This window comes from Centroberyx affinis, unplaced genomic scaffold, assembly GCF_046629955.1.
Source record: "Centroberyx affinis isolate AG114_WGS23_722 - 3 ecotype Tasmania unplaced genomic scaffold, CSIRO-AGI_Caff_v1 ptg005099l_1, whole genome shotgun sequence".
Taxonomy (NCBI): domain Eukaryota; kingdom Metazoa; phylum Chordata; class Actinopteri; order Beryciformes; family Berycidae; genus Centroberyx; species Centroberyx affinis.
Window position 1 is genome coordinate 23,078 of NW_027282524.1, and position 26,794 is coordinate 49,871.

General features: G+C 43.5%; 1 protein-coding gene across 1 annotated transcript in view; it reads right to left on the reverse strand.

Moving 5' to 3' along the window:
* Window positions 1–6,644: 6,644 nt before the first annotated feature.
* Window positions 6,645–26,794, reverse strand: part of LOC139666736 (gamma-aminobutyric acid type B receptor subunit 2-like) — a gene marked incomplete at its 5' end in the record, with an annotated part of 76,426 nt that continues 56,276 nt past the window's right edge. Inside the window, 6 exon segments of the mRNA XM_071546055.1 lie at window positions 6,645–6,810; window positions 9,461–9,578; window positions 14,250–14,379; window positions 15,209–15,391; window positions 15,710–15,934; window positions 17,751–17,861. Of these exon segments, the coding sequence (XP_071402156.1) occupies window positions 6,645–6,810; window positions 9,461–9,578; window positions 14,250–14,379; window positions 15,209–15,391; window positions 15,710–15,934; window positions 17,751–17,861 (933 nt within the window).

Genomic DNA, 26,794 nt, shown 5'->3' on the forward strand with positions numbered 1-26,794 from the left:
TTATTGCAGCATTAAAATTGTGACATTTCAAGCCTTAATCAGATTTGAAGGTCATTTTGATAGAAATGTGATGTTTTTAATGCCACGGGTCGGTGTGTTGTGTGTGTGTACAGTATGTATGCATTTATTCTCGTTTGTGTGCATCCGCATGTGTTCTTGTACAGCAGTGTCTGTCTTTGATATTGTGTGTGTGTGTAGTTCCTGTGTAGCTCCCAGGCTTGTGCTCCCCCCAGTCATTCCCCTTTTCATCCATCCTTGATGTGGGGAACGCTCACTGCTGTAGCCTGCTGTACTCTCTTCCCACCACAGGTAAAATGGGTCATAGTAAGATCATTCCAAATGTTGCATGGACTTCCAAGCGAGTTACGTCGGATGTCAGTTGTGTGGATTGCAGGTCTGGATCAAAGATTAGCCCAGAAATGCAAATGCTGTCTGTCTTTTAACTCCAGGCAAGCTAAAACAAAACATCATTAGCCAAAAAAAGACAAACACTGGTCCAATAGATAGATAGAGATCAAAGAACAGCTACTTTTCAGCCTTTGAAACTTTTTTAATTTACTATCACAGTCAAAGAGTGGAGAGTTACGGAACATTTTGCAAATGCACAGAACAATTCTCTCTTGAATTCTATAAATGTTGGCTCACTTTAATCAAGTGCACAAAGCCCTCAACTGTCTACAAAAACACAATTTTCCCAGTTGTCCCATTGCCCATGAACCCAGACTTAAAAAGTGTGTGGGAAAGGTTGTTCTTAATGATGAACAAAACATAGCTGCTGCTTAGTATGAGTGAAGTTGTGTGTGTGTGTGTGTGTGTGTGTGTGTGTGATTTCGATCAACAGAGCAGCCGCACAGCCTTTCAGCAAAAACAAGTGTGACCTTGTACTTGCTTTCACACACCACCAAAGATATTGTGGCATAAAAGATGTCAAAAGAGCTCCTGTGAAATTCATGTGTGTGTCCTCCTCTTGCTCAACCCCCCTAATCTCAATCCTCAGATCAACGCATCTTAATGTGTGCATGTATGCATGAGTGTGAGCTGGAGTGCAACACAGGCGTACTCACTCGTCCGCGGCCAAGCCTTAATTTTTCCAATGGAACCGCCACATGTGAGGGAGGATACGGAGACGCGTCCCCTCCGCTGACACCCGGGTCAACTTAATCAACCCGCCTTCCATTTGCACAGCGTGATCCAGCTGAGCTGAGATGAGAGCCAAGGTCATACAGCATTCACACACTGCAGCGCTCCTCGTCCGGAAGCCGCTCTGCAAAATCTGGGGTTATCTTTGAATCAATAAGCAGCAGAGGCATTATTTGGCTTCGACAGCTGAAGTTCACTTGATACCCTGCTGAGCTGTATGAACAAGAGCAATAAAAGCCACCAAGAGGTTAGCAGTCATCCTTCAAAAGACTGAGGAATGAAAAATCTATTGGCAACTTAAAAAATTACACTTTTAATGTAGCTCATTTCGATTGAGTAGAAGCGTTTTTATACACATCTCCTTGAGCTTGGTATGAGAAAAAAAAAACCGTGCATGCTCCTTGTTCTTCATTTTTATGCGTCTGTGTGCATGTTCACCTGCATTCAAGCATGTGTGTAATGCAGGCACAGGTGCTCTCTTCATATTCACAGGAGAGTTTAGCTGGGTCTTTTCTCTTATACGCAGACGTCTGCCTTCTGAATTTAGCCCAAGTAAAGCTAAGAGGATGTAGAGTGTGTGCTATTTACAGTGGGATGGCAGTAAATGAGCGTGCCTGGCTGCCACAGTCCCAGGCTGAACTGCTCCACTTCTCCATGTGGGACAGAGTTGGGCCCCTGAGCAGCCTCGTCTAGCACAGACATGCTAAATATTTGAGAGTGGGGATGGAAAAGCTGGGCTAGCTTTGACAACAGGACATGTGCGCACACACACAGACACACACAGACTCACAAAAGCGGATGCAGAGACACACACACACACACACACACACACACTCACATGCTCATCCCCTCCATCCTGTTTGCAACTGGGTTCCTCCTAACAGTTCAATTATTTATCAACCTCAACATACAAAGCTTTTCATTACAAATTTATTCTCCCTTCGCACTGCCTCTGTGTGTGTGTGTGTGTGTGTGTGTGTGCGTGTGTGTGTGTGTGTGTGTGTGTGTGTGTGTGTGCAAGGACAGTAGACAGCTCACTCACTCTGCATGTCTTTTGGTGTTTCAGTAAAGCGCCATAAACTGCACTGGATGGTGTATCATATGGGTACGCTTTTACAGTGTTCAGCCTTTTTTTTCATGAGAGGAGCAGGGGTGAGAGATGGAAGATTTTTTGACTCAGTGGCATGACGTCTGACAGCTTAAAAGCTATATAGAGCACTGGAAGGTTATCAATGTGTGTGTGTGTGTGTGTGTGTGTTTTGGCCTTACCTGAAAGACCTGGCACACTACACACAATACACATGAAGTAAATAGGGTTTCTCTTGTACGTCTCCACAGCAATAGGATTGACATTCATAATAGCAAACATGATATGCTATTCTTTGTGGTGTGGCATTACTTTGTGCCTCTCAGGACAGTTTGGAAGAGGCATTATTATTTGGCAGGGTGTTTCATGAATACATTAACAACTGACCTTGTGCCCAAAAAGCAGTTATCTTAATAGGGTTTACTGGCAGTGGTTTAACTATGAGACGGGAATTTAGATCTTATTGCAAATGCATCGTTTAAAAGTGCAGATTGTGGACTGATTTCCTCAACAAGTAAATGCCTTTACCATGAATCAGCGTTTGGGAGCAGATTACATCGTAACATGGAGAACCACAGGGATGAAACAAGTCTAGCACATCAAGGACTTCACTGTGCGCTCTCTGCAGATGAAACAAACAGCGTTATTTTCAGTCTCACTTTATTTAACGATGATGTGAAAAGTAAAGGCTGTCCATAACATTCAGACAATTAAAGAAGAACGTTATTCAAAACCCCCCATAACAACCAATGGCTCCAAAAATGTTCATGTGTTCCAAGTGTGATACTTATTTTATACAACTTTTTCATATCTATACCTCATCTGTACATAACATAGTTACAGATACTGTAAATTAAAAAAATGACTTCCAAGTATCATCGTGGTGTATTTGTGAACGTCAATATTTCCTATGTAAAAATGAGAATGTACGTAAAGATCTTTTACATATATATATATATGTATATATATATACTGTAGTTCTCTATTTCTTTCTGATATAAGAAAACAAGTTATTGCCCCTCTTGAACATGTTGCATTTAACATAGGTTGTTTTTTCACCTTTTTAAATTCTTAATTGAACTTAAAACTCCATGGGATACCACATATGAAACTGACAAAAAACAGTAACAGTATGGACCTGTGTGTTTTTCCACTTGATATATTCTTGTATATTCTTATATTTTTGGACATGTATGTTTCATGTTCTCCAGAAACCCTGATGATGATACATACAAAGATATGAATATATATAAGTTATTTTGATCTTCAAACTGAAAAGAAAAGGTAAAAGCCAAGGACCTCTGGCAAATACAAACCATTAGTATGACGCTGTTTATTACAGGAAATTATGAGCCCTTGAACTACCACCATTGCATTTGAACAATTTTAAGAAAATGTTGAGGAAAAGGTTAAATCAATCATAACAAAACAAAAAAATCAGGGCACATTTAAAAAAAAATACACAAAAAAACTAGAAGAACAATACCTGATGATCTGCATTTGGCATTTCGGACTGACGATAGAAAAGTGACTCTGTGATTCCGTAAATGCCAGGAGTGGTTTATTAGAACTGACCGTTCACTTCGCTACTGCCTTCACTTTATTGCCCTCAGTGCCTAACTGCTAATCCATGTATGTAGTTTACATGGCGATGTTGAGAGTTTGTCCACTGAGAATCTTGGCATCGACATGTGTGACTTGATCAACAGGTTTAAAGAACTTAAAGCCATGTTTTGTCAGGAAATCAAAGTAAAACTGTATTGTAGGTGAGAGAATGAAACAACAGAGTGGATTTGTCACGACAGTCGCAAAAACAGAGGTAACTCTATGTGAATTATACATTTTATTTCATGCCGTCTTGAGAAAGCCAAATACCAAATATTCCATACATGGACACCATCATCAGGGTATCAGCAAATTGTACACAATCACATATAATGTAATATATAAAATGTGTGGTTGATTTTTCTTCTCCTGAAGGAACAACCAACCCTCAAACAGTGTCTCACTCACTTGTCAAGTGACCATGATTCTCTGGTTGGCAAAGGTGGAGGAGAAGCCGTGACTCCTTGGAGGTCTGTGCTCGGGGTTTCCCTGCCCCTGTGCGCAGTAGGGGCTGGAAGGGGAGGAGCTCTCACAGGAAGTCACCCTGATATGTCCAATAGCAGTTCGGTCTCCACAAGCTCCTCTCCCGCTCCTATTCTGGATCCTCCACTGGGCTTCCGAGCGAAGGCTGATTCAGAGGAAATCCACTCCAACTTGAGTGGAGCTGTCGCCAAGTTCTCCTACACTGTCCCATGCATTGAGGCGTTGAATGAAAATAAATCTATGACAGGTTGTACAATTTACAGATGTGTAGCTGATGTTGTAGTTTGCTGGGTCAGCACTATTATCACCTTATTGTGTACTGTGGGTCCTGCAGGCTACAATATAAGATAACAGGCACAGCGCTCAACAAACGCCTTAAAAACTAAAAACCAAGACACCAACGGTGAAACATATGTTGAAAAACAAACCTATTCAGACTCTCGATAAAAAGTCTTTTTTTCGGGAGTCCCTATTTGCTTTTTTCCTGTGTGAGGACAGTTTTACAAAGAAATGACGACACTATGTCGATGGCCCTTTTGCTCAGTGCAACCTTGTTGGGCCAAGTTCAACTGCACAGAATTACATTTCCATAGCAACTATGAGGTATGTTCACTGTTGCTAAGTGTGTTGTAAGTGATTTTTCATGACATTTCAATATATGTGAGAAAAAGCCCTGTGTCTGTGCTTTATGCTCTATCACTGTGGCCAACAGTGGTGACATCACCATCTTGGAACTGCAAGCTACAGCTGGCTGAGGCTTTATTACATGAGGCTTTCATGTATTCATCGCCTTTACCATCAGTCATGGAAATTCAGGTCAACCATTTGACACCAAACAAGTTGTGGAACTGGCAGACCTACATCCTCTCCAGCATCCCTTCTTCAGCTTCATAGTCTTTCATGTTTCATGCCATTGAACCCCGCTGGCCTCAGCCGTGCCGCTTGGCTCTGAGGGCTAGGTTAGATGGACATCTTAACAGTCTGTGGAGACCACTCTGTGGGGATCAACTATGACCAGGCCGGTCACTAACGCCTTGTCTGAAAAGCACCTGAATTCATAAGGTGCTCTCTTCTGTTTTCAGTGTGTATCTGAACGTGTGCATTTCTTGGCGTATAACACACATTAAAGACAACTGTGGAACTACTCTTGTGGTGTCTTTTAGCTCTATTTTCTAACATCTGCAGCCTTGGAGACCTGTTAAAAGGCATAGCATCAATATTCTGTATATCATGCTTTTTGAGGACATTAAGCAAGTTGTAAAATATGAAAGGCCTATGCAAAGTTTGATGTGAAATCTTTAAGGAAAACTAGTGGTGCAAATTTAGCAAAGTGGAAAATGAGCCATGTGCATCTTACTCCAAGTTAGAAGAATTGGCCCCTGGTGTCTTTTGACATTTTGTGACTCACAGGCTTTGATGTATCTTACTTTGTTGCCCATGAGCTAATGTATCATCACACTGCAGTGGAGCAGTAATATTACACAAACCAATCTCTATCTCTTACATATGTCTAATTCTTTGTAAGATGCCAAGGTTTTTTAAGTTTTAATTTGAGATTTTCATGACTTCCTGCCCCTATTACAAGCTCCACCCTTAATACCCCTTTAATCGTCCATTCACAGCATATACAAAGCTTACAGTACATCAAAGTCAGAAATGATGATATTTACATGTCTCCACAAGCTGGGGTGGGAGTGGGGTTAAATTGGATGAATCCTTTGTTGGGCTGTGGAAATTCCACGTTTCCACACTGGTATCCAGTCACTGAAGCAGTGAAATACTCAAGTTGGATGACAAGCTCACACATAGCCGAGAGTACATACATACGTACGACGAAGAAGGAACAGAAACAGACAGTCCCCTCTGAAGCAGATAAGGCTACACGTCAGGTCAGGGCTGGTCCACCGCTGCTCGGCTGTTGGGGCGTCAGTGTGTGTGTGTGTGTGTTTGTGTATGTGTGTGTGCGGGTTTGCGTGTGCCTGTCTGTATGCGTGTGTGTTTGACTGTGCATATCTGTATGTGCGTGGGCAAGGGGAGCAGATGAACAAGGGACGTCGCTGTGAATCATGGGAGTTTGTAAGGGTAATCCCGTGCCCACTCTCTCTCCTCCCACCCCTTCCTGACTGAGGGTTTCAGTTCTAAAGAGGTGGGGGGGAGGGTGTAGAGGTATGAAGAGTGAATCTCGGCCCCCCTCCCTCTCTCCTCCCCCTGTCCTCCTTGTTCCGAGACAAAATACGCACATACGCTGATGATATCAGTCTATTTGTTGTAGAAAAAAGAACCATGGATGTCTCTTCTGCAAAGTGCCAGGTGGGGGAGTGAATGAAGCTCACAGGCCAGAGACCATTACCCGGTAGGATGGGGGCATGTGTCTGTGCCGCGGGCTGGAACCGGGGCTGCCGTTGGGGCTGGTACAGCTGGCATCAACCCCTCCTATGGACGGTAGGTAGGCATGGTGCAGGATGGGCAGCTGCAAGGACAGTCGACGCTGTATGCTGCGGATAGAGAGAGACAGTTATACTGTAAGAGGATGCTCATAGCGTGGACATTAGCATGGTTTATGCGGCCTTCTTTATTCTGAGGTTCCTTGAGGTTTTATCCTTTTAAAAGGTGAGTGTACAGGGGCATCCTGGTGGCTCAGTTGGCTAAGGTACATACCATGTAACTGTGACTGGGTTCGAGTCTGGCCTGAGACCTTTGTCATATGTCACCCCCTTCTCTCTCCCCAATCTTTCCTGTATCTCTTCACTATATAGCTAATAAAAAAAAAAAAGGGCATTCCACTCACTTCAATATTTCTTATTTATTCAGACAGTTGGAAAGCAGAGTTGGAGACAGAATTGGGTAGACATAGGAGACAAAGTTCTGGCAGGATTTGACCTTAGCCCAGCAGGAACACGTGTGGCTCCAGAGGCAGTGGACTTACTCACTTGACTATTCAGATTTGACATAATTATAGTTTGCTACATCGATGGTGTCATCGCATCCATGAAAGATACTGTGATAACACTGGACCGACAAGAGAAAGGATAGCTCATACCTGCCCTCTAGCGATTATTCTGACTTTCTCTCCCATTCTTCAGTTTTGCTACCTCCAAGGCAGCACCCTCCTTCCCCTATCCTAGTCCTCTCCCTTCCTACTAACCCCCTAATCCACCATGCCTCCAGGCTTTTGGGATCACGTCTGACAAAAAGAACATTTCATGCTTCCGCCTGGTGTGACAGTTCGCACCGTACCTCGCCAATGCCACCACCACCGCCAGCCGTTTGCGAGCCAATTACATAACCAAATGCCAGTTATGTAAAAAATCAAGAGGGGGGAAAGTAATTTGAGGTCATTCAGCACTAGACCTCGAAGAAATCTCTTAATTAGGTGAACTTTGAAATATTAATGGTCCTCAGGACTACAGAGTTATCCTGACCTGTTCTATTTTTGTTGGGAACAAGATTTTGCTTGCTCATGATGTAATTTGGGAACCTTTGGGAGCCACCAGATTGACATATTCTATACCTTTTAATTGGGAGTTTGCCTTCTACACACACCCCCATCACACATATACATGTATCTACATCATCAGAACAGTCATAGCACAGGTTGAGCTCTTTGCAGCACCTCTAGCGCAGGTAAGGCTTTAGTGTCTTTCTACTATAAAATGAGGAAAACTCTGTCTGTCTGCATCCATTTTGCTCCTCAATGGGTTGGCCAATCAATCTGAAACTGCACATGGGCATTGAGCATTGGCATAGGCAGGGACTGACGAAGCTGATTTTTCCGTTTACCCAAATTTACGCTGTTTATGCGCATTTTTGGCAAGTCTGCACATAGCTGTGGCACGCACATCCCCGGGTATGGACTAGTGTTCAAGGACATTTGGAATAGAGCAGAACTTTCAACTGTCTAGTCATGGGACAGGCCATTCTGAGTTGATGCAATGTATTTTGAGATCCCAGTTGATAACAAACAACCTGAACAATGTTTACCTTGTTAGAGAAAGGTGTATTGCAATAATTTTGTTGGGTTTCACAAGGATGCACCTATACTATAGACACTACATTCTACAGTTATACATACCTAGCACTCTTCACGTTTATCTGTGACAAAGTGTTATCACTCATTCTGTCTCCTCTACCTTTACTCTCTCTATACCTCTTTTCTAACTTCTTTCTCTACATTCCTCTCTTCTTTCTCTTCCCTCCTTCTCTCTCCCTGCCTCTTCATCTCTCTTCCCTCCATGTGATCAAACATTCATGCGGCATGGGAATAGCTCCGAGTGTTCCTTTACTTCTGTTCTCCTCCCTGTCTATTTTCAGAGCTGCTTCCAATGCGAGCTGTAAATCACTGGTTACATAAGCCTCTGTGAGTCTCTTCTTCTTTCGCTCTCTCTCTCTCTCTCTTTCTATCTCTCTCTCTGTCCCCTTTCCTATCTAAACATCCTTCTCTTAATCCATTGCTCGTGCCATCTCCTTCTCTCTGCCTTCCTTTCTCTGTATTGTCCTCTATCCTCTCCACAGTATTTCCCCCCCTTGTCTGCTCTTTCTCCCTTCTCCCTCTGTCCCTCTATCTTGTGCATTCTCTTCCTAGTCCTAGTTAAATGAGTGTAGGAGGGAGGGCTCTCAATGATGCATGAAGTCCCCCCCACCCCCACCCCCACCCGTTGATGAAGTCGACATCCCTCAGCCTTGCTGCGTTATGAATAATAAGTGAATGTAGATCTGTATTTGTCGCACGAGTGTTTTGAGTGTCCAAGACCATCATCTTTTAAGAGTTGGGGCAACATACAATCAGCTGTATGTCTGTGTGTGCATGCATGTCTACATATGTATGTGCACGTATGCGTGTGTCTGAGTGTGAGCAGACATGCTGTGAGTATGGGCCTAGCATGATGGGAGAATTTACACATATGTGGTTATATGTATGTTGATGTGCGTGGGAGAGAAAAGTATGGGGCCTCAAAACTGGTCCATCCTCTTGCAGGGCTCGGTTGCCAGAGCAACCGCCTGAGAGCTGCTGGTGGTTGCGATACATCTGACGTCTAGTCTTATGAGAAAACCGACAAGACAGAGGAAGAGGGAGGGTGGGGGGGCTGTGAGGAGGAGGAGGAGGGAACAGGGGGGAAGAGGTGCTGAAGGGAAGGGAGATCTCACTGTTCGGGCGAGTTGATATCCTCCAGGGGACCTCTGTTTATTCTGGAAGGATCCATGGAGCCCCACTGTGCCTGAGGCTTCTGCTCCAGGTGGTTCTTCAGTATTGACTTCTCCCCATCTACAGGGAAACACAGGGAGACATCACAAAAAACATATATGATCGGGTGGCGACTGAGACATCACACTGAGCCGTTATAAGTTGCACTGTGGCTTCCCCAACATACGCAGCACCTGTGAAACATGAATTTCAGTCGGTCATGTCGACCACATCTCTCAACTGAGTGTAAGCCATGATGTTAAAATAGGAATCTGATTGCATAATTTAACCACACCTGTATTACACGATGAGATATTTCAAGCACAAACAAAAACAGCCAACACCTGCAAGTGATGAATTCAGCAGATGGAAATAGAACCCTCCAGTCTCTGAGAGAGAGAGAGAGAGAGAGAGAGAGAGAAATAGATACAGAGATACAGATAGAGAAAGAAAGAAAGAAAGAAAGAAAGAAAGAAAGAAAGAAAGAAAGAAAGAGAAAAAGAACAAAAGGACAAACAAAAGGACAAACAAAAGGACAAACAAAAGAACGAAAGAACGAAAGAACGAAAGAACGAAAGAACGAAAGAACGAAAGAGTGAAAGAGCGAAAGAATGAAAGAACGATAGAAAAAGTTGCCTCATGCTGTGTCTCCCTCCAGAGAGGCAGGAGGTGGTGGGGACAGAAAAAAACTTCCTGACATGATTTCTGCATTTCCCTGATGTCACAGAGGGAGGCAGACGGTGAGGATGAAACACGATCAGAACTGCAGTAAACAACCTTATCAGTTTTCCAAAATGGCACCTGGAGAGTAGTGGAATGATCCTTTTTTCCCTGCAGAGTTTCCCCTCCAGTTGTCCCAGATTTCCCACCACTTGGCATTCCGCTGACCTGATTCGCTGATCGCAGCGCTGTACTCTGTGCCCTCATTGGACATCTGAGCCCGCAAAACTATTTTAGAGCAAAACCAGCCCTCTATGCACTTTGAAAAAAAGCCTAACCTTGTAGCTCTGAGAGCTGTGTTAAAAGCACAGACATAGATATTTATACACTTCATCATGGATTCAGACACAGTACATATATGCATGCCTTTAAAATATAATCTTGTTTTGGGGATTAGAATATCAGAAAAGAAAGTGTTGGGTGTAATTTTCCAAAGGTCACATGGCTATTGCTCTCTGCAGCAACAGCGCTGATCTGTTCTGTATTGTTTGAACAGTACAAACTATATTGACTATCAGCTATCAACTATGTAGCAGAGATATAAACATGATCTAAAATGTGGACAGGCATGATGTGCAGCCTGAGTTGGGGCTCCCTCAGGTGCGCAGACCAGCGCTCGATGCCAGCCGGTCAGACGCACAAAACCACACCTTGCCTCCGTCATCCTCTGGCGTTCTCCAGCTCCACCATGTGCTGGTACATATTCATGAAGATAGGGAGAGAGAGAGAGAGCGAGAGAGAGAGAGACAGAGAGAGAGAGAAAGAGAGAAAGAGAGAGAGAGAGAGGTGGAGTGTTGCTTCTCACCCTTTGTGAGTGATTGTAATCGCTGTTGACACGGCGTCCTACTCTTATAACAGCCACTCATTCACGGCCTCCAATACATTTAGACCAGCTCTCTCATGAATACTGATGACTACAGTTAAGAGCTGGCGATGATGGTGATGACTGTCAAGCATAAGCAGATTGAGGCCGGGACAAGTTTATATGCTGGTGATCCTTACAGGAGGTTTAATGACCTGTGATTATATTTCCATAATGTGTGTCAGATTGACCGTATCTAAAGTGCTGCGTCTCTTTCTCTGAACACACGCTAAATAAATCTGAGTGCTGAGGTAGAGCGGTTATTTTAGCTCTTGTGAAATCTTTCGAGAACTTGAAAAATTTGTTATCTAACAAAATTTGGTATGAGCCAGTATTTTGCTTTAATTGTCTTGGAATGAGAAATATGAGTCAAAGATCTCGCAGTAGTGTGGTAGCTCATTTGCTAATAAGAAAACTTGGCACTGATGTCTTGCTCTCCGTGTTCCCTTTTCAAAAACACAATACATTGAGCTGCTCCATCAACCAGTAGAGCAATAACCTGCACAGCAGGACATGTCATATTTAATTTCCAAACTATCGTTATATGGGTCCCCATCACACATTAACTCCCCTCCCCTCTCCTCTATATTTCTAAAGCCAGACACTGTTTGGACTAAAATGGAGGGGAGTGTGCTTGTGTCAGTCTGTTTCTATGTCTATGGTCGTGTTTGTATGTGTGTGTGTGTGTGTGTGTGTGTGTGTGTGCATGCATGAGAGCAAGAGCAAAAGCTAGAGGAACAGAGAAACGGAAAGAAACAAAAGCAGCAAAAAGAAAAACAGAAAGAGGGAGCAGGAGACATGTTGCTCTGTGAATGTACTCATTAACTGCCATCAGTTCATTGCATAACCATGAACTTTCACAGATGAGGAACTTCTCAAACAATTCAGACACGCTCCGCTCCCAATCCGCAGAACAAGCGCAGCTGTTTTACTCTTTTACCTTCCAACACTCAGACAGATCCATTAGACACCCCTGAGAGCATCATGTGCCGGCGTGTGCGTCAGAAGTGCCGAATCTGGCTGCCATATATCGCCATCACCCCGTGTCTGTTAAATTGGTGACTAATGCAGGCGATGCTGCTATACCACAGCAGGCTATGGGTGCAACGATTCACCGATTCAAAACGATGCACCAGGCTTAATAATGTCTGAAATACACCTGCATCTATTCGATTCACAAGACCTGTATCAGGCAGATGTTGGGAGGGGATCACAGCTAAATTGATGCGGAAAAGCTCGATATGACACACATCTTTTTATTTTAGCGCCTAATAATATAATTTACTCCTTGTGTGTTTCCATACGCTTGTCTCTGCCAGTGTTGTCAGCCCAGTAAGAATCTTGTCACGTGTCTCTCTGCCCCTCAGTCAAAGAAAACAAACTTTACCCCCTCCCTTTCATACTCCTCTATCCATTAGTTTGTCGACCGACAGAGAGCAAATTTACAACACACCAAACTGCATTCAAATGTGTCGCCCCACTTTGGGTTTTATAATAAAGGTGGAAAACTTGATCAAAATGTGGTACTATGCAAAACTTGCCTAGCAGCAGTGATACTGGTAGCACTATTAATCTCATGACCCATTCTAAGAGATGCCATGGACTCGCTGTGGGAGAGTGTGTCCCTGTTTGCCCTCTTCACCTGCAGCCAGCAGCAGCACTAGTGATGAAAGAAGGTATCAAAAAGTCGCCACACACCAACAGCTCTGCATGGTCAAAATCCATTACTGAAGCTGCTGCGTATGTAAACATAGCAGCAAGGCGTTAGTAATAAACAATAGCCTGTTTGAAAGGATTATTTTGATGTGACTTTCATTTTTTCATTTCATTTGTTCATCAACAAATGAGATTCCACATATCATGGTCATCAAAAGAAGACCATTTTACTGCACATCTTCTTCTGTCACATAAAACTGAATTGATTTATGCCTAAAGATTGCTTCTTGCAACCAGTTGCAAAACTATGGTAGAAGTGAAATGGAACAATTTGGACTACATTGAATCTCATCGTATTGCAACGTATTAAACTGTACTGTAATACTGTATTGTAATGAGATGAATTTGACTGTATTAAATTGTTGGCTGCTAAAAATGTATCTTAGGTGCATTGGATCATTGATTCTGTATTGACATTCGTATTGAATTAGTTTCAGAAGGAGAGATACAAACCCCTACAGCAGACAAAGTGCACTCTGCAAGTGGCACTGTGGAAGCAAATGGCCAACATTGAAGGCAACAGTACGTTAGTTAGTAGTTTCACTCTAATTATTTTCATGCAGATTATGGTACGTCAAATTAGAAACGGTAATATCAAATTGGAAAATATTTTTTTTGATAAAATTTGCAAAAAAGTTCTTACGGAGCCCCTCTGGGGTCACATGGCAGAAAAAAAAACTCGATGTGTACATCCATGCGAACGGATTTGTAAACTGTGCGAACGGATTGTGAAACGGTTTTCAAATCCGTGCGCACAGTTTTAACGGCAGATTTAAAGATAGTGAAATTAGTTAAATTGATTTAGCTTTGTGTTTTTGGAGTTTCACAGCTTTTATGTGTAATTTAGCATTTATTGTACAAATCTGTTCGCACAGTTTACAAATCCGTTCACACGGATTTACACATCGAGTTTTTTCTTCTACCATGTGACCCCAGAGGGGCTCCGTAAGTTCTTGCCTGAAGCAGAGAGGTTTTTTTTGGATAAAGAAATTATGCAATTAATAGCGACTAAAACACATAAATGTCATATAAATAATAACTGATTGGCCTGAGCAATGGTTCAATCTCATTGCACAACATTTCAAAAGTGTCTTCATTCTGAAAGGCTGTCTGGAAATATCTGTCCACCACAACCTCCCAGAAATATATATTTGCTGTTTTTGTCTGTTTGTACGATGCCTGTTGTGGTTGCATGGCCATTAGTTCATAATACAGTGAATATTGCCAAGTGCATTTCTTTGTTTTCATCTCGAGAATACCATCAACATTAGCTGAAAATAAAAAAATAAAAACGTAACCAATAATGATTAATTCCCCTAAGTGTCTCCATTTTGGTGGATGTGATTTCTGATGTAACCTATTTATTTCGTCTAATCCATGTGATGAAAATTTGAAAAAAAAGTTGAATAAAATTATATATATTAAAAAAACACAAAACACAGCTAACTTCTCACCTTTGCCATCTGTGAAGTTGCGTATGCTGAGGATGTTGTTGGCGTCGGGGTAATGGTTCTGTTTGATGTAGGGAGTCTTCTCTGGAGTGTCCTGCAGCTGCATGGTCACTTCTTCCAGCTCCTTGTCCAGCTTTGTGAGCAGAAAAACAGACAGATTAATTCACTGATAAAACAAGAAAATCATTTTGTGTATGAGGAAAATGTAAAAAAAGTTTACTCATAGAAGTTAACTGTCTTTTACCACATTGGACTTGTTTTCATTAATCACCGACAACAGACAACCAAGCAAAAACATTCTATAATGATGTCATCAGCACAATAAAACCCCAATGTTGGGTCTGATGTTTTATGAACAACAAAGTGCTGTCGCTGCTTTTTACATTTGAAAACAAACACTGAAGAATGTCGCAGACTACTGTCTGCCAAAGACACTATTTCCTATTCAACATTACTTGTCCTCCAAGAGTGTCTGAGTATGTGTGGCATTTGCCACATTCAGGAACAAAAGCAAGTACAACAGCAGTAATTCATGTCTTAGAGATCTAGAGAAAGCCTAGGTGATTGCCTTGGGATTTTTCCTAATGTCATTCAATGTCAGCAATGTGGAACATCACGTTTTTAGGAAATAAATCTGAAAGGACGTACAGCTAGGCAGAGAGACAAAGCTTTTTGATAACGCATAATCTTTTGGTGAACAGTGTCGCTTTTATTAACAATAAACAATAATTTTATTAAGAATGATTTAAAGCAATTTAGAGAGTTGTTGAGAATTTGTACATACTGCTGTAACACAGAAAGATAATAGGAAAAAAAAAAATTCTGATCACAAGAATGAACTGGCCTGCTGGTTTCAACTAGAACAACTCTTCCAATTCAAAGCCAATGAATGTGTTGAGCAGAGCAAAGTGACTCCACAGTGAAGAGAAGTGCAACACAACTGTACGCTGCTCAGCTCAGACCTCTGTTATCCTCATGCGGAGGCGGTGGTTGTCAGTTTGAAGGCCATCCAGCCGCGAAGTGTTGGCCTGGTTGACACTGGTGACTGAGGTGGAGGTCTTGGAGTCCTCCTTCTTCTGGTTCTGGGTGAACTTTAGCCTCCGGTTCTGGGTGGCCGCGTCCGGGTTGGTTCTCATGGTGATGAACTGGGAGAAGGGTTATAGGTTTTAGAGTCACACTGGCACTCTGGGATCAAATTACATGGACTAGAATAAGCTCCACAGCAGCTCACTGGAGGTTATGATTCAGTTTTAGCTTCCAGAACTTGGTGAAGGGCAGCGTGTGAATGTAGTGATAATTATGCACTCTAGTCTTTGGCAATCCAGAGTTGTGCACTCTTGCTCAAAAAAACTCTGATGCACACACACACACTCACACACTCTCTGTCTCCCTCTCTCTCTCTCTCTCTCTCGCTCTCTCTCTCTCTGACACACACACACACACACACACACACATAAACTGACCTTGGGAACGAAGACCAGACAGAGCGTGATGGTGCTGCAAAAGATGATGACCAGCGCCACGATGCAGAACTGAACGTTGGGCTGGTCCCTGGTCAGAAAAGACACTGCGGCGCCGATGATACACATGATGCCCACGTTGTACACACTCATCCCTATGTACTTGCTGTCATTGAGAGCAGGGATGCTCACATTCCTGGTCTCCCATGCCAGGAAACAGCCGAACAACTGTCACACAGGGAGAGGGAGAGGGTGGGGGGAGTGAAAGAGCGAAAATGGTTTTATAAGAAATATGAGGGAAGGTTACAAGGACGTCTCCATAAAAACAAAAGAATTCAACCAGCCTACAACTGACAGCAATATTTCACTTTGGTCATGGTAGTTTTGCGCTCATATCTCTGTGTCGATGCACAGCCATCAGTATTGGTCATCCCAGCTATTCACAGTGACAGTGATGCCACTTTCTTTCATTTTAATTCTATTAGTCCGAAAAAAACATAAAAAAAATCACATAGACATAATAAAATAAAAGCAGGGTGATCGAGATAACTTGTTTTTTTCCCCATGTTCTTTGTTGTTCAGTGCTCTTCACTGTTCTTCACAAATACTGATGGAGTCTGAAAAAAACATGAATGTTGGTTGTGACTATACATTCCATGGGCAGTTACATACATCGATGTTGAATATTCATGTAGTCATATCATACAGAGTAAAGTCAAACATTGCTTTAAGAATTAAGAAACACTTAAGTGAAAGTATGATTCTAAATTATATGATACACACTGAAAGAGGGGAAAAATCATCTAAATAGGCCCAGCAGCCTCGGCTTTCCTGGTTGTAAAAGGTTTGTTTAGTGAGAGAGAGAGTTGTTTGTTTCCTGGAACATTAGCCACTCCAGACCTGCAGCAGCAGCAGCAGCAGCCTGCACAGCCTGCTGAATAATTTACTGTGTGCTATGTAAGGTGGGCTGCCTGCTTATCCAAAGTCTAAATGAGAGTTAGTGGAATGACAAGCAGCAGAATTACAAGAGCAGTCATTAAGGATTAGCGCACCTTAGGTGTGTGTATGCGTGTGTGCACGTGAGTGAATATGTGCGTGCAAATGTGTTAATGTGTGCGTGTACATGCATATGTGTGTGTGTGTGTGTGTCATGACTCAAGCCTTAATGCTTCACTCTGCTGTGCTGTCCCTCTATATGGCAGATACAGACGAGTAGAGTGATGCTCCTGTCAATCACTTCATGCTAACTTTTGCACCCCTCCCGCCCCCCATCTTTGTTCCTGTCATCCAAACCTTTCTACCTGTTGCCCCGCCATTCTCTCTCTCTCTCTCTCTCTCTCTCTCTCTCTCTCTCTCTCTCTCTCTCTCACTGTCTCATGCTTTATTTTTATACCATCCTCTTTCCATCCTCTTTCTTTTTTCTCAGTCTGCTTGAGATGATTTGTCTTTACTGCTCTCTCTCTCTCTCTCTCTCTCTCTCTCTGTCTCTCTCTCTCTCTCTGTCGTTCTCTCCTAGCCATAAGTGGAGTGAGGTTTGCATAATTTACAGTTGGCCCTGGTTTATGAAGGTATTCACACACACACTTGGCGGTGGGGAAAAGGAAAGTTTTTAAGCATGTTACACTTGGTTCAGAACCCCATGGGACTTGGCTCAGACTCTGTGGTGAAGACTGTCACTGCGTGTCGGCATGTGAGGTGTGTAAGCGACACACATCCACAAACACACACACACACATCCACGTGTTCACACACATGCACATGGGAAGCTGAAGGATAAAGCGTAAAAACAGATATTTCAGGTTTAACGAGTGCACTCTTCTTAGAAGTGGAGCTGAATGACTAAATATAACAGTGACAAAAGAAAGGCATCAAGGCTCGCTAAACGCACATTTGCAAGGCCATCGGAGTCAGACTGCATCTGTTGCTACACTTGAAGCCTTGTGCACTTACAGTAGGTGTGTATTAGAGTGCAAGTGTGTATTTAGATGTGTGCATGTCCAAACTATGAGTACATGATGAAACTTTCTATTCTCTCTTCTCTCACCATGAGCAGTCCCTTGTAGGCATAGACGATGCCCAGCCAAATGGTCATGTGGGTGTTCTCACAGTGCTCCAAGAAGGGACGGATGGAAATGTCTCGGCCTTGGGGGTCCGCCTGTGGACACACACACACACACACACACACACACACACACACACACACACACAGGGAAAGAGAAGAGGAAGAGAATTGAGTACACCCAAAAAAAAATCTGTCTATATTGCTTTGAAAAAACAAATCAGATAAATGAACAAATCAGAGGCAATGGCCAAAAGTGACAGAAAAATGAGCAGCGTCTATATCCCAGATTGTATGTGTGCAGTCAAAAACAACGCTCCCCCCTTGAGGAGCAAATAAACCCAGTGCAGAAAGCTAGTGCCAGAGCTGAAAGTGGAGGAAATCGTTAGAGAGCCCACGGTCTGTTTCCACACTAATTTTCTCTGTGCAGGTGTTCTAATTTCACATTCATCCATTGTGGGCGAACGCTCCGAGGGACAAAAGGTACACAGATTGTTCTAGATTGGTCGTCCGCTGCTAGCCAGAATGAATGGTGTCAGCGATCAAACATCCAGGTGTATAATCAAACTGTGTCCCGCCATGGCCCCCGGGCTTCTTCAAAGTCGGCTGAAGTTACATTAATCCTAGCTTAGGACGCTAATGGCCACGACTAATGAAGCTTATTCATTAACGTGATTTACACCTCCTCCCTTCTTTCTTTCTGCCTCCGTCTCCGTCATTCTGTCTCTCCATCCCGGTCTCCGTCTCTCTCTCTCTCTCTCTCTCACTTCATCTCTCTCTTTCTTTTCATTTCCACTTTTTTTTTTCTCACAGTTGGTGACACAGGTGACTTACAGGCCAAATTAGCACCTGGGGTGTATATTAATGCGATGAAACACGTCACCTCTCCTCTCTCTCTTTCCCTCCTCTCTCCCTCTCTGTGTCTTGGGCTTAGCTTTCAAAAAGCCTTTATTAAAAGCATTAGAGTGGGGTGCATGGATTTGGCTGCTGCTGTACCAATATATCAAGTGTGAGTCATCTGGGGCAAGGCTGGACATAATGCCATGCTGCTCACTAGGTGTGTGTGTGTGTGTGTCTTTTGGCTTATTTACAGTATGACATGTCTAATGGCCCAGCAGATGGTGTGTGTGTGTGTGTGTGTGTGTGTGTGTGTGTGCAGGCATTTGAATCTACATTATATATTGTATTTCATATGGTGCCTGTTGAATTCAGGGTCATGGCACAAATAGGTCTCGTTAAAGGGGAGAGAGGGATGATGAAGGACAATTTAGCGATGAAGAGGGGTGGAGAGAGGGAAGAGGGTACAGAGATGTTAGCTGGGCTTTGGTTCTGTCCCCTCGTAAACTACATAGACTGCATAGCCTAGTTTTATCTGCTCCATTTAGCCACACCTTTCAACAGGCCTGCTGTCACTTTCAAGCCAGCTACCCACAAACACATACACACACACACACACGCACGCACGTGCACACGCACACGCACACGCACGCACACATGCGCACACACATATATCTCTTCCACTAGCAATTATAACCCCCATATTCTCAATTTTCATCCACATTAATGGAAATTGCCTGCTTTTCTTTATGACCTTGATGGCTTTATATTAAATGGTATCTATGTGATGATCACTTAAAATGGGAAATGGGCAATTTATGAGCTGGACTGATTCACCAACAGAAATTAGCCCGTTATCCTGTGTTACAGTATGGTTTCAAGGTACAATTCCTTTTGCATTCAACAGCTTAATTTTCTGTATACCTCTGTCTTGGAATACAACTGTCACACAGCGTTCCTCATTTGGCTCTCACTCTCTTTCTCTCTCAACATTCAAAAAGTCTGCAAAGGATTACACATGCAGTTATCACATCACAAGCAATTTCAAAAAGAGATTGTGTCTCCCAAACTCAGATAACATAGCAGTCGGAACCCCGACAACACAAACTCTGATGTAGAGTCAACTTTTCCACCATCTGTAGAAGACCTTTGAAACCTCTGATGTCTTAAAACAGAAACACATTAAAGCAAGAGGACTGCTTCGGTGGCAGTGAGTTCACACACTTTGTCAAAGCACTCTTGTAACCCCTTCTGAGAGTTCCCGTGGCAACCATATGTCTCGTTGTCATCTCTGTGAGATTATTCCGGGATGGCGTTTGTTAACTTGAGGTGAAGGATTGGTAGAACGGGGTTTCTGCCTTAAAAGCCACTGAGGAGGTGGAAACACAGGAAAGTGGGGCAGGAGATGACGCACAGTGAGGCTATTTTTATAAGGAACCACAATTAGTTGACAGGGGAGAGAGGAGGGATCCTGCAAGTACTGGAAGTCAAGGATGAACATTTCATTTTAAAGCTACATTGTGTAACTTTTTAATGAAAAGATACTGCCTTATTTCCAATATAAGTAATTTGTTTGGACTGAACAAGAGAAAATCCACCTATCAGCAATGCATGAGACCCCCTGTTTGGCCCATTCTGGTCCGATCAGGCATGACCAGTGGCAGGAAATCTTCTCAGGGCACAGGACGTGATGCGTTTTACATATTGTAGGTAAATAATGAGGAGAATTACGCCGCAATCTGCAGGCTATTTTGGATGGTAGTAGGTGTAGCATGGCAGATACAGCTCCCCAGGGATTGGCTTCATCCCCTCTGCCTTCAGCCGTCCTCTGTAACTGCAAAAGTTACAGAGTGTAGCTTAAAGGACAAAGCAGTTGACCAAACTAGTATCAACTAACATGCAGAGTGAATTAGGCTGTGGGTGTAAATGTACCAAACCCCACAATGTATTAAGTGTGTGTTGTATGGCAATAGTTTGCATCCAAAACAATCTGGAAAGTGGTCAGAGCTCTCCAGCTCTGGTCTACAGCTTTGCTGCATCATCTACATCCTCACCATTTACGTGCTTTGGCTCAACCCCAGACATAAAACCTCTTATTCAAACAACAATGCTCTAAAAGTCACACTTTTTTCAAATCATTTGTTCATGTGAGACACACATTCCACATCAGTGCTCTTTGCATACTCCCAGCTCCACACCAGCAAACTTGTGCCACCAACAACAAAATGATAAGACAAAATGAGAAATTGTGCTTATTAGGCCCGGGCCTCTATCGCAGCAGAGCAGACGGGAGCTCTCGCCTTTTGGAGGGAAGCTGTCTGGGGAGTTGCCAGGCAACAGGGCTGTGGGCGGCAAGCGGGCCCAAAGCGGTGGTGACAGCGGTAAAAGCGCCGGTTCACTGTCATTTTTCACAGCATTAGCCCTGTAACGGGATTGCTCTAGGAGGGCTGGAGCAGGCACGGTACTGGCAGACTGTCTATGGAGAGATAGGGCTAGACGAGGCGATGGAGGGAGTGATGGAAGGGAAGGGAAGAAAGAAATGGAGGGTGAGATGGAGGAGAAGACAGGAAGCAAATGCAAGACCAAAAAAGGACAGATGGAATGATGGAAGTAGAGATGAATGGAAGGATAAAGGCATAGCAGGAAAGGAAAGTATGGACAGTTAGGGAGCCAACTCCGTCTTCTCAGCAGGCTCAGAACAGGGAAGAGAGAGGAAGGCTGGCAGGCCTATTTCTTTAGACAGATATGGGAGCAGCGAGATAGAGAGGAGGGAAGAAGAAATTGAGAGAAGAAAAGATAACTGGAGAGCAACGGGGAGAGGGAGAGGATACTACAGGTAGAAGAGAGGCAGGGGAAAGTCAGAGGGCAGAGATGGACCAACAAGTGAGAGAGGAAATGGAGAGCTCACTCATTGTCACCTGCAGCTACTGCTTGTGTGTGAGCATATGTGCCTGTGGGAGTGTAGGTTTGCACATTTTCTTGTTGGAATGTGGGCACACATAATGTGACCGATAATGTGTGTGTATAGTAGTGAATGTTTGTGTGTGTGTGTGTGTGCGTGTGTGTGTGTGTGTGTGTACGTGTGTTTGCGTGCGTGTGGGTATGAATGTGCGTATAGATGAGCTATCAGGCAGCCACTGACAGACACACTCCATCACTCGCACTGGCAATTACAACACAGGAGATTCCACCATGGTGAGAAAGAGGGAGAAAGAGTGAGAGAGAGAGATAAGGAGAAAAGATAGGTAGTGAGGGTGGAGCTTTGGACTTTGTGGCAGCAATTTATGTCAGAGTGGTATTTCTAAAAAGCAGAGAAAATGGCTGCGATGAAAAATGACAGAAGGAAAGCCACAGAGAATAGTGTAGAGGAAGAGAAAACGAGAATCAATGCCGAGAATAGATATTCTACAATAGCTTTTTCCCCTCAAGGGGGAACATAAAAGTTTTACCATATTTCATAAAGCACTGGATACAATTACTGTTGTGATTCCTCCAAGGATTAGGTCATTTACATTTATGTATAGGTTGTGGTTATTTGAAATAGTTCTCAAAACAATAAACAGTCATATGTTGTGTATTTACAGTAATAATAATTCAAAAAATACTTTCTGATGGGTGCTGTCTTGAACATCAATGCTCTGATAACATATGCAGCAGATGAGAGGCAATTGCTGCTGCCCTCAGAAAGAGAAGAGCGGGTCAATGGGTGGCATCATGTTTGTGCCCAGGGTACCAGCCTTGCCACCTGTTTGCCTGGGCATAGAGACAGGGACAGATATACACTGATAGTGTTATCTAATAAAGATGTCACACACACACACACACACACACACACACACAGACACACACTACCCTTTCTGGCACCAACTGTTCTTAGACTATCATTTTCTGCATTTGTCATATGTCATTTCCAGCATGTCCCCACTGTCTTAAGGTGAATACTGTTATTAAGACTCTGGTAAAAGATTGCAATTGTGGCAAATGGCATATAATGACATATCTACATTGGTGAAAGTGTTCTTAGAAAAGACGCAAAGAGGGCCATATATGGTGTGTCCGTGTCTCAATTTGTTCAGATTTTAATTTTTGCTTCATAGTCTCAAGGACCGGGGAATGAGGGAAAAGAGAGTGTGAGTATTTAGCATACTAAGAAATGTGTGACAACGGTGGAGATATTTGAAGAATGAATGCGGGAGTGGAGAATGAAAAGCGTGGATGGGAGACGGGGAGGGAGGCGGAGGGAGAAAAAAAAAAACGAATAAAGAGCACAGAGGGCAAAGAGATGGAAAGATGAAAGGCATCCTGACGCCATAGTAATTTGCAGGAAATCATATGAAAAGCAGTATGCACCATTTTCATAAGCCCTCTATGAAATTCTGAACAGTAAAGGACTTTTGACAAACAGATAGAGGAAAGTGCTTAGTGGGTGATTTGCTCAGCTGGTTGAACAGTGCGGTTGATGCCTGCGATGCCAAAAGTAGAGAGTTCACACCCATTTAGGAGAGTTACATGTCAACAAACAAAAACCATGGCACGGCTGATTTCGAACAACTAAATGTCCAACAATGAACCAAATATTAACCTTAGCCTAATTCCAATGTTAAGATTAAAGACAGCGGGGTCTGATTGCCTCACCCTTTATCATGTTATCACTTCATTACTGTTAGATTTTTTGCCAAAGCCTATCCATACGTTTGCTAGGTGGAGCTGCTTAGGGACGGCATGTGTGCATAACTTTTGGTGAGCATTTTACTCAATCCTGTGTATGGCTTTTCCGAAGCATTCCAATAATACAATCGTGAAAATAAGTTGTGAAGGAAAGAATGGATGGATGCTGTAGAGAGAGCTATATGGAGGGAGGAAAGGAGGGAAGGAAGAAGGAGCCAATGGGGAAGGGTTGGAGGGAGAGAAGGGAGAGGGAGAGAAGGAGCCAAGGAGGGAGGAAGGGAGAGATGGAGCCAAGGAGGGAGGGAGGGGGGAGGGGGAGAAGGAGCCAAGGATGGAGGGTGGTGTGCCCCCGGCCGAGGCTGACCTACATGCAGCGGGGCCAGGGTGGCAGGGCAGGAAGACGCCCCTGGCGGTCCCATGCCATGTGGGTCTCAGCCATCCCATTACACACTGGAACACTGCGTGCGAGCACCATCTAACTGTACATGAGTGTGTGTGCCTGTGTGAGAGAACATGTGTGTGTTTTACTGTAGTGTCCTAGTCACACTGGATGGCTGACTAGGATCTTCCACTCCACTGCATCTTCACAGATATTATTCTGGCTCATTTAAGAGCGTCAGAGAGGGAGAGAGAGAGAGAGAGAGAGAGAGAGAGAGAGAGAGGAGAGGGAGGAGAGAAGAGAGGGGTGTGGGAGATAGAAAAAAAAATGGGAGAGACAAGATAGAAAATAGAAATAGAAATTTAATTTTAGTCCTTTCCCTTCCATCTCCACACACAAACCACTTCCCGATCATTCAATCTTTAAAACTTCCCATCTCATGATACTGTTTCCAGCCCCCGCCCCCCCCCCCCCCTTTTCCCCTACCCCACTAATGATGATAAAATGATCTCTCTATTTGAATATTTCTGCTCTCTCTGCCTTGCTTGGGAATGCAGCCCCTTTTTGCTTTTTTCATACGAGCCTGTAATCCAATTTGAGGACTAATCCCTCTGCTACAGCCGTGGCCTGATGACCTACCATAACAGCAATGGCACCACTGGACCAAATTGGTGGTGACATAAATATATTGTGAGTGGATGTTCATTGTTATTCCTTTCCCTGCAAGAGACTGGCATGATGTTGAGTGATTCCACTTTGTTGAGACAGCCGGCTCACTTCTCCTGACCCAATCAATGGCCCCAAGATGGGCAGCATCCCAAGTCTCATGGAGGGGAAATAAGGGCTGGTTAAGGGTCAGTTTTGTTTCAGTTGCTCACAGTGTGCCAGGGAAGACCAGTCAATCATAGATAAAATGATATTTTTGAAGCAGGTCTGAGCAGCACAGCACAGAGTGAATTCTGGCAGGTCATGTCTTGGGGATGCCTTGTTTCTAAGTGGACAGTAAAAGGTAGGGAAATACAAAATCATTTTCTCTTTGTGGAGGATTGTTAATAACACAACTTAAAAAAACGACACTTCAAAGTAGAACAGAGGCAACTACCTCTGTACCCCAACTACACCTAAATACACACACACACACACACCTACACACACACACACACACACACACACACACACACACACAAACGCAATCAAAGGCACACACGTGCAGACACTCACACTGGGATAGAAACATGCAGATAGGTGCACACACACAAGCTTACTCACTTACACATGCACGCACACAAAGTTACAGCATTATGGCATACACACACATAAACAAAGCTACAGTATAATGAGATACACACACAGTGAGATCAAGACACAAACACACACACACACACACGGGCGCAGCTCCCTGGGCTCCAGCAGGGAGCTGCCTTAACTGATTTATTAAGAGCTAAACGCGTCATTAGTGCAAGCGGCTAACCCTGAACATTGGACCCATTAGAATATGCAAATGCTGTGGTATAGCCTGGCAGTCTGTCAGATTGCAGGCTGGGGCTTTTGTTATCATAGGCTCCAAATGCTTTTATTGCTGCTATTCTTTAACGTAACACCCCGTCATAACGCTAGCTTTCATCCGAACCTCCATCTGTACGCTGCTTGGCTTAGGGACGGGGGGTGGGGGGTAACTGTAACTGCCTTATGTCATTACACTGCAGGGGGTGCAGTAGGGTGGTGTAGCAGTAGTTGCGGAAGAGGTGGGTATATTGTTGTATAAGGAAGTTTGTATACTGCTGGGGAGGTGGTTTACTGATAAGGAGGTGGGAGTACTGTTGACAAAGTTTGCGAACTACTGGGGAGGAGGGTATATTTCTTCAAATCCAAACTCAAAACCGGACACAGCATTAATATAGGAACTAAACTAGGGCTGCCTCTTGGTCTTTCTTCATCATTCCACTCACTGCCTGTCTACTGTCTCTATGAGTGTGTATGTGGCTGAGTATGTCTGCTTCGAGTGTGTAGGTCATGCTCAGTGCTGTTTTCCTTGTCTTTACTGAGGGTGTAATGTTGGTGGTAGGCTAGGCTCGACTAGGTATGTGGGTCTTTTCAACATGCTATTTTGTGTCTTGTGCTTTGTTTCCTTCTGTTTTATTTTGTTGCGTACTGTATTGCATCATTTGTTTTTTGATTGATTGTTGATTAGTTAGATCTAGTTAGGCTCATTCTCTGTAAAGTCCTTTGAGACATGTTTGTGATGAAGGGCTATAGAAATAAACCTGATTTTATTTGACTTTTGTCTACAATTTTGTAGACATGAACACTCAGTCTACACCTTCCGCACATAATATCCCTCCCAATTACCCCAGGTAAAGTAAAGCATCCACACACACTCCTTTTAACACCTGAGATCATCAGATACAAGTCATTCCAGCACAACCCCCCACCCTTCCTATTTTTATTTTCTTCCTCCCTCTTTCCCTCTCACATTTCCTGTCTAGCTATCTCTTTCTTAGCCTATCTTCCTCTCCCTCTCTCTTTTTCTAGCCAGCTGGCCTGTCCTCCTCCTTGAAGTGGTCATTCACTCCAAATCCCATCTTCAGGAGGAGAGTCAGTCCACTCCAGGAAAGATGGACCCTCAGTGTCCCTCTATTACTTTCCAAAAAAACAGTCCCAGAGATTGGTGGAGGCGTTTGACCAAAGTGAGGAATAAGACACAGGCAGCACATTTGTTTTACTGTACACAAACCACAGAATGCGTGCACACACACACACACACACACACACACACACACACACAGGCACACACACACACAGGGCACATTGCCCTCTGCACCAAACAAAGATATATTGTATAAAACCAATTTTAACGGCAAATTTCCTATACATTATTCTGCCCCAGCTCCTGATTGAAGGGCCAAGGATGACATTCATGGACGACCTTTTCGCTCCTCTCATTTCTTCATTCCACTTGCTACTCTACCCTTCAACCCATTCTTATTTTTTTCCCCCCTTTTCTCCTCAAGGTGGTAAGTTTCGATTTATCTCAATACCAGCACTGCTTTCGGTGCTACTGCCCTTTATTGCGAACTAGTGGTAGTAATTATGGACAACAATAGACCACAATAAAAGCCCAACATCATTATGTCACTAATAACCT